The sequence below is a fragment of the Delphinapterus leucas genome, chromosome 1, assembly GCF_059928025.1.
Source record: "Delphinapterus leucas isolate spDelLeu-1000000601 "Yukka" chromosome 1, BTC_Dleu_Yukka2, whole genome shotgun sequence".
Lineage (NCBI taxonomy): Eukaryota > Metazoa > Chordata > Mammalia > Artiodactyla > Monodontidae > Delphinapterus > Delphinapterus leucas.
In genome coordinates, this window is record NC_143129.1 from 152,160,843 (window position 1) to 152,169,450 (window position 8,608).

The 8,608-nt window shown below is 55.3% G+C and overlaps 1 protein-coding gene across 2 annotated transcripts; it reads right to left on the reverse strand.

Annotated features, from left to right (window-relative positions):
• Positions 1-204: 204 nt before the first annotated feature.
• Positions 205-6,183, reverse strand: DMBX1 (diencephalon/mesencephalon homeobox 1). 2 transcript variants are annotated; one of them, XM_022574986.2, is made up of 4 exons: positions 5,839-6,183; positions 2,683-2,861; positions 2,053-2,401; positions 205-1,087 (listed from the first exon to the last, which is right to left on the reverse strand). In XM_022574986.2, exons 1-4 carry the CDS (start codon positions 5,990-5,992, stop codon positions 636-638), a joined length of 1,134 nt encoding a protein of 377 aa, XP_022430694.1. In that variant the 5' UTR covers positions 5,993-6,183; the 3' UTR covers positions 205-635. The 2 variants fall into 2 exon arrangements, with proteins under 2 accessions (XP_022430694.1, XP_022430693.1); XM_022574985.2 differs by having other exon boundaries at positions 2,683-2,878; positions 5,841-6,039.
• Positions 6,184-8,608: the final 2,425 nt, after the last annotated feature.

Consider the following 8,608-nt stretch of genomic DNA (forward strand, 5'->3'; position numbering starts at 1 on the left):
CAGGGGCAGGGAGGAGAGACATGGGGGAAGATCCAGAGTGGGGAAGACAGAGGCTGGGGAGAGACGGGGTGGGGAATTGGACAGAGACAGGGAGAGAGCGGGCAGGGAAGAAGAAAAGGGGAGACAGAGAGACAGAGAGAAGGGAAGGCCAGAGTGAGATGTGGAAGCTGCAGGTGGAGGCGGGAGCAGCAGAGGAGAAGAGATGGAGCAGGGCAGGGGGCCTGGGGCAGGCAGGTGCCTGAAAATATAGCTTTATATATCTCACATTCCACACACAAACTTACTAGGGACAGAAGGGGAGGAAGGGAGGGATGGGAGGAGGTGACGCTGAGGTGGGGATCTAGCCAGCGAGAGCCTCTCACTCCCCGAGGAAAGCTGGGGGCACCAGCCTCACACCTCCTCCCCATTCAGCCTCCGTGGGATCCAAGCAGGGCCATGCAGAGGGCAGGGCGTAGGTGTGGGCTTCACCGAGGGCTGGAGCTCTGGTGGGGGGAGGGGGAGAGGGACAGGAAGCAGGACTCCAAGGCTCCGGGATCCCTGGGCTCCTGGAGTTAACTCCCTGAGAGCCGTATTGGGTTAACCATGGGGCTGGGCTGGGGGCACCCAAGAGCCCTGGCTGCGTGGGAGGCCAGCAGTCAGTTGGGCAGCGTATCGAGTCCCAGGGAGGCCGCGTGCTGCTTGGCCCGAAGCCGCAGGTTCTCGATGCTCGTGGTTTTACTGTTCAGGGCAGCCGAGGCAGGCGCCAGGCCTGCGGGGGGTGCGGGCAGCAGTGGAGACCCCCATACGCCCTGGTGGGCAGCAGCGGCCGCTGACAGAGACTGGTAGTAGGACTGGCAGTGCAGTGAGCCCAGAGGGGCCATGTTGACGCCCAGGTAGGGCACGGCGGCGGCGGCAGCAGCAGCAGCAGGGGCCGGGCCCCCCACTTCGAAGGAAGAGTAGTGCACCAGGTTGTTGGTGGCGGCCATGTGCTGGCGGAATTGCTCCTGCAGACGGAAGAGGCTCAGCGGGGATGAGGAGTAAGAGTGGGAGGGGCCCAGGAGGCCGCCCCCAGGGGCTGCAGGGGCCAGGGCCAGGCTGCCCGGGGAATCTGCAAGCAGAGAACCAAGAATCGAGGACTCAGGACAGGGCACTGGTCTGCCAGGAGGGGTTCCCTCGGCCTTGCCACCCCCTTGGAGCTGCAGACAAGACAGGCTTTGGCTGAAACCATATCCACACACCTCAGCCAGGGCTGAGCATCCCCCAGAATCCTGGGAGGGAGGGACCCAAGCTTCCTGGAGGAGCACCAGACTCTGCCAAGGCCCCAGACTCTGACTTCTTAGGGAGACTCCTTTTCTTTTTTCCTTTTTTTTTTTTTTTTGTTGTTGTTTGGTTTTGGTGGGACAAGAGAGTTTTATTTACTCTTGAAATCGTCACAACAGAATCACAGATTGACACGGGGAATGGCTGAGCCATAAGCAAGTCAGGTAGTACAGAAATGTCCCACCCAAAGACTCCTTTTCTTCTCAAGGGCAGTCACCTCCCCTTCCCCTCTCCTGTCTGTGGCTCCCCTTCCCCTCCAGCTTCAGCTCACAGCCCCCTCCACTCCCTGCCTGAGCCCAGGGTTTGTGTCTGAGCTATGCCTCCTGCCAGAGCTCTGTTCCACCAAAAACACAGCTCTGAGTCTCTGCTGCATGTGGGACTCTCTGGTACCCATATGGTACTCACCCAGTATGCACTGGTACATCTGTACTGGTTGTTAAAATACTGGAAAATTTCCATAATGGTTGATAAATAGCTTTTGCCCTGAGCTCCCCAAGTACCCCTCCCCTGCCACACAGCCTCTCCCCCGACCCCCTGAATTCCCTGGACCCCTCCAGGATTCAGCAACTAAAGGGTGACCACCTGGAACAGGCCTGCTATGGCCAAGTCCTTTCTCTGGGTCAGGTCCAGTGCCACAAAGGCTAACTCTATCACTGCTCTGACCCCCCTCGCTAGCCAGGCCCCTGTGCGACTAGACCTGCTTGTTCTCCCTCCGCTGGGCCCCGGCCCACCACAGCTGCTGCTGGGCCTCACCTGCCTTGGGGCTGCCCCTCTTGCAGCCCAGCCCCTTGCTCTCAGCCCCAGGGCTCTTCTCAGTTTTGGGATCCGCAGCCCCTGCCCGGGGGTCTTCCTCCCGGTCTGGCTGGTCTTCGGGGGCTGACTCACTGGCCGACTGCTCGGATAGGCTCAGGTGAAGCTCAGCAGGGGGGTCGCCGCTGGGCAGGCTGGGGGGCTGGTCGGCCTCCAGCTGGGTGTCTGGAGCCGGGGCCTCGGTCTTTCCTTCCCCGTGGGAGCCCTCAGCCTCCTTCTGCTTCTGGAGCTGCTCTTTCTGCAGGCTGCGCTGCTTCTTCCGGAACTTGGCCCTGCGGTTCTTGAACCACACCTGGGAACAGGGCGAGGAGAGCAGGAGTGGGGGGGGAAGCAGCAGAGTTGTGGGGCAGGGTGCTCCCGGAGGGAGTGTGAGTGGCAAGGTTGCCCCCGCCCTGTAGCAAACACACACCCACAATCCTTTCCAACCCACCCTCCCTGTCGCTGAAGGCATTCATGGAGACCCCAGTTGCAGTTTGGCACCGAGGGCTAAAGTGCTGGCTCCTGGACAGCAGGAAGCCAGGTTGATGGGCTGGTGCTTGCCTGCAAGGTCTAGCTAGAGGGGCTGGGTCCTACCTGTACCCGGGCCTCAGGTAGGTTGGTGCACATGGCCAGCCTCTCACGCATCACCACATCCGGGTAGTGAGTCTTCTGGAAGGTCTTTTCCAGGGCCTCGAGCTGCTGAGCCGTGAACGCCGTGCGGCTGCGACGCTGTTTGCGGTGCTGGGAGCCATAGCGGGCCTCCAAGATGATGTCTTGAAATGTACAGCCGTTGGAGGGCAAGGAAAGGGGGCCCATTTAATTATGGGAAATAGATTTTGAATCTTACCCTGCTCTGACCCACTGTGGTCCTGCCAGAGCTAGACCCTGGTCCTTTCCCCCTTGGAAATTACCCATCTCCTCTCCGTGTGGCTGGATTTTCAAGATCGCTCCACCCCATCATTCACTATCAGGACCACTGAGGTCTAACTCATCTCTATGAATGGCTGTCAGGAATATGACTGAGGGGGATCTTCCTTATTTGGTTTGGGGTGGGTGGGTAGGTAGGTGGGTGGGCATTGCCCTAAAATCCTTAAAGTCCCAGAATAATAAGGGTATAATATTCTGAGAGTACATGATGCTAATAATTTGGAAGTCCATGTCACAAAGCTTCTAATAGCCTATGACCCTTAGATTCTAGATACCAGCAAAATACTGTCCCGACCATGAGAAGCCAGGCCATGACTTATCTGCAAGGTACACTTAGGAGAGGTCTGACTGAGGAGATGGAATTCACTGGCACTTGATCCAAGTCCTCTGGGTATGAATCTCATCGTCCCAGTTGGCCTGTGAATCTCTGATGGCAGGACCTGAGGCTCCTGCTCTTATGTCTCCTCAACAGAAAGCCTGGCTCTGGCAGGGCCCTCAGAACACAGGAAAGCCTTGTTGCGTGTGGTCTTGACCCTTCTAGCTGCTTCCTCCAGGAGGGAAGGACAAAGAGAGCAGGTACTAACCACCACAGGCTTGGAGGGGAGACAGGCCTGGTGAACCACAGATTCCACAGTCCTGCCCACGTGCTGGGAACATGAACCTCCCAGCATAGATGTCTGTCTGGGGTTGCTGTCTAGCCTCCAACACTTCTGCTTGACCAGTCCCTGGAGGATGGACAGTTAACCTCTCTCTCCCCGCCTACCAACACCCATAAGTGGACCCTGGACTACCTATGCTGAAGGGAACCCGAGCTGTGTCAGCCTCTGCACAGGGCTGCCAAGGTCCTTCCCCTGCACTCCAGGGACTGGGGAGTCAACGCCACACTCTAAACGAGGAAGTAGGAGGCAACTGGGTATCCAGGAAGCCTCAGACTTTGGGCTGCTCCTTTTTCAGTGTAAAGAGGGAGCCCTGAACCTCTTACAAACTGGTACTGATCCCCGCCTGGACCGAGCCCTGAGCTCATGCTGGTCACGCTGTGGGAGGGGAAGGAGTGAGGACCCCTCTCAGTAGGACACTGGGTGTGGGAGCAGCAGCTCAGCCTTCTGCTGCTGGCTTCAGGGACTACAAGGGTGGGAGGTAGTCACAGCCTGGGACGCCAGGCTCTCTGTACCATCAGCAAAACCTCCTGCTGGAAGGCGAGGCCTCCATACAAAGGCCCGCCTGGAGCTCATATCCCTCCTTCTCAAGATTAGAGAATTGGTGGGAGCACTGAATTCTCCACTTCCTCTGTCCCCACCAGCAGAGGTGAGCCTCTGTCCCTGACTCTTCCTCTCTGAGCCCTGGAACATGGTAAGGATCAAATGTCACCACCAGCTTGGGCACAGGGAATTCACTCCAAACCAGAGAAGCAGCCCTAGCCCGGGCAGGACTGCACCCACATCCCCATGCTGGAGACTGATGACCCCAATGCTAATCTACAGAAGGTAACCAGGGGCTCCATTTTACCCACTGAGCCCTTCCCAGAGCCTGGCAGCGTCTAAAGGAGTAGAAGCGGCCGCCTCACCCTCCCTGCCAGGCCGGAACCCCTACCCAGGCCTCGTATCCCATCCCATTTCTGTGCCTTTACTCACGCTAGTCCCCCTTCCTTGTCCTATTAAGGCCTGACTCCTGCTCCGTGGCCTCCAGGAAGCCCTCCCTGACTGCATCACCTGATCATGCTTCTCTGGTCTGCCCCACCATTTGATCCTGGCCACATTCTTCCTGCCGTGCCCTCTCATGAGCCTCTGGGCACCTGGCCTCCCTGGGAGTGTCCTAAAGCTCTCTGAGGACCACCTGGCCCAGGGCCAGAGCAATTCACCAGCTGCTTGAGGTTTGGCCTGGGACAGGATGGGGCGGGTGGCTCCACCTCCCAGGAAATCACGTTCCCCACCTATGCCATCAAATCCTTCCCATGCTCACTGAGGGGCTGCCAGGGCAGGGCAACAATCAGTTGAACTGGGAGGGGGGGGACCAGGCTGCAGCTCCCTCATGGGCACTTCCCCTGGGACCTGGGTAATAATTTCCTCTGATCACCTACCAGTCCCTACTGAATACCTTGATTATGTTATCTCAAATAACATCCCAACCATCCTATGGGATGGGCACCACCATGTTCCCTTTTATAAAGGGGGAAGCTGAGGCTCAGAGAAGAGAGGTGAGTGGGCAGACCCTACAATGACTGCAAGTCTGTAACTTCAAAGCTCAGATTTTTAGCCATAATGTCACATTCTAACCTCTTACCCCAGCCCTGCCTAGAGTTAACCTCTCTGAGCCTCCATTTCCTTGTCCATAAAATGGAGATAATAGCCTCCCTTTACTGGAGTTGAATGGTTAGACGCACAGAGAGAGAGAGAGCGCGCCTCACACAGTGCCTGGCATACAATCAGTGATCAAAACATGGGAGCTGTTAGAGATGGTACTCCCTGGGCACTCCAGCCACTTCCTAGCTGGAATGCTGTGGGCTAGTCCCTTACCTCCTACCTCAGTCTCTCCACCTGTGAGAGAGGCTAATGAATCCCTCCCTCACAGGGTGGTTAAGGGAATCTGAAGGCATAGGGCAGCTCCAGGGCCCAGCACAGTGCTGGCAAACAAGGGTGCTCTGGACAGTCACACATAGATTTTGAATTGACATCTCCCTGTGTTACTAAGTGACCTGGGTCTTCCTGAGTCTCCCAGAGTAAACATTCCCAGTACTCCCTCCTGTCTTCACCTTCCAGAGTCTCTTCCCCCAGATCTCTCCTCCACCCCACCCCCCCAGCCCCCGTCCCCACAAACGGCCCTTACCAGCCAGGCGCTCGGCCAGGGTAAGCGCGTGCACCGAGGGCCGGTAGTCGGGGGCATGCTGGGCCTGCTGGGCCGCCTGCTGGTGCAGGTTGTACATGGCGCTGAGCGAGTTCATGGCGTGCAACGAGTACCCGTTCACCCCGTAGTGCTGCATCGCGGCATGTGCCTGCAGACCAGGGAGAGGGAGGGGATGTGAGTGAGGCCATGCGGTCACACTACCCTGGCGGAGACACCACCCAAGGTCCGCACCTTGGATGCCCACCTCACCCCTGAGAGATTCTGCTTCCCCATCGGAAAGTGGCCTGCCTTGCCCACAGCTAAGAGCAAGAGGGCTCCTGCATGTATTTATTCATTCACCCACTCATTCATTGATTCACGCAGCAGGACTTGTGTAGGGTTTAGTGCTCTGGGCTCTGGAGTCAGCCTGCCTGGGCTGGAATCTCCACTCTGCCACCTGGGAGCTTTGTGGCTTTGAGTAAGTCACTTAACTTCTCTGACCCTCAGTTTCTCCATCTGCAAAATGGGGTTAGTAATAGTACTTATCTCATGTGGTTGCTGCATGGATTAAGAGAAGCCTTTACAATAGGGTCTGGCACGTAGCGTGTGCTCAAACATGTTAGTCATTGGGCTTCATCAATCCGTTTGCTGCTTCATGCAGTCATCTCTTCATTTAATCACCCAGGCACTTACTCACTTGCACATCATTGTTTTGCTCACACACCTATTATTTATTCAACAAACAGCCACTGAGGCTCACACGGGGCCAAGTCCAGAGCTGGCCTGGGAACACTGAGGCATTCGCTCTGATGATATCGTGGATTACAACCCTCATATGCTGCACAGCTTTAAGAACTGTTGCTGTGACTGTCATACACACACTGCCATTGCCTCCCTCTATTCTCACCGTATTCCCAAGAAGCAAGCAGGCCAAGAGCAATGAACCCCATTTACCGATGAGTCAACTGAGGCTTGGAGCAAGAGCAGTGACGTGTTGAGGCCACACAGCCTGTCCAGGGCCTGCTCTGCCCCACATTGCTTCAGCCTCATTCTTTGGTGGCCAACGCATCAGAGTGCACATCCCTTCTGCTGAGATGGCTCGCATCAGCATGAGGCTGCCAGGGCCCCACCAGCCCCAGGGCTCCTCCAGACCCTTGCAGTCCTCATCTGAGTGCCCATCATGTATCGGCCTGAAACGTCACTTTTGGAAAGTGGTCCATTTGATAAGAGGAAGGACGTGTCCAGATGTCTCAGCTCCCCACCCTCACTGAAGTGGACACATCACCAAACATCCACAGCACATACGTGCACACACGGGCATACACACGGTTCATGCACAAATACACATACGCAGACATTCTCAGCAAAGCATTCACATGAGCAGTCAGATTTGCACACAAATTCGTCAACATTCACAAACACAATGTCATTACTTCCACAGTTCCACACATAGACGTTCTCACAGATAGCCATCCACGCAGCAGATGTATCTACACACAAACATGATACTCATACACATTCATGTATTACACATATTCATTCAACAAATATTCATTAAGCACCCACATACTAAGTACCAAAGTCCTTGCCTTCATGGAATTTACCTTCCAAGGGAGGAAGGCTATAAAACAACAAATAAACCTATGTAATAAAGTCAGACAGGAATAAGTGCTCTGAAGAAAAATAAGGCAGAGGCAGAGCATGACAAGAGGAAAGGTGAGGCTGTTTTAGAACGTGTGGTCAGGAAAGGGCACTGTGATATTTGAAGTAAGCCATGTGAATCTCAGGGGTCGGGGCAGGGCGGGGCGGGGGTAGATTTTCCAGGCAGAGGAACAGCAAGGACAAAGGCCCTGAGGCATGAATAAGCTTGGTGTGTGTGTGAAACTGCAAGGAAACCAGAGTAGCTTGAGCACAGATTGGGAGGGGGTGTGTGGGGGAGGGGAGGTGGGAGGGAGAGGAGGGGTCCCGATCCCAGGGGGCTTCATGGCCCATTGTAAGGAGTTTGAATTCTATCCTGAGTGTGATGGGAAGCTCCTGGATGGTCTTGAATAGCTGAGGACCATGATGATTTGCTGTTAAAAGCTCACTTCAGCTGCTGTGTGGAGAACAGACTGCAGAGGGTCAAGAAGAGAAGCGAAGAGACCAGGCCAATGCATAAGCCCAGGCCAGCGACCGAGGTGCCTTCCACTAGGGTGGTACGGGTGCAGGGGGGAGAAGTGGTCAGAATCAGGACATAGTTTGAAGGTAGAAATGACATGACTGCTGATAGGTCAGTTATAAAATGTGAGGAAAAGAGGGCAAAAAAAAGAATACTCTAGTTTTTGGCCTGAGCCACTAAGTGAAGATGGGTCTTTTCCTGAATCGGGAGCTCTAGGGGAGAAGCAGCTCTGGGAAGTAGGAGGTGGAGAATGGAAATCACAGCTTTTTGGGGACATGGTAAGTGTGAAATATGGATCTGACTTCCAAGTAAGAATGTTAAGCTGGGGGGACTTCCCTGGCAGTCCAGTGGTTAAAACTCCGTGCTTCCATTGCAGGGGGCACGGGTTCAATCCCTGGTCGGGGAACTAAGATCCTGAAAGCCATACGGCCTGGCCAAAAAAAAAAAAGAATGTTAAATTGGTAGCTGGATATATAAGTTGGAAACTGAGGGCTGGACTTACAGATTTCTGAGTCGACACCCACACATGACACCTACCAACAACACTTACTTACAGAATCCCACTCTGTGTACCATAAACGTGACCCCAAAGGCAGAGATCTAAGAGAAGAGAGT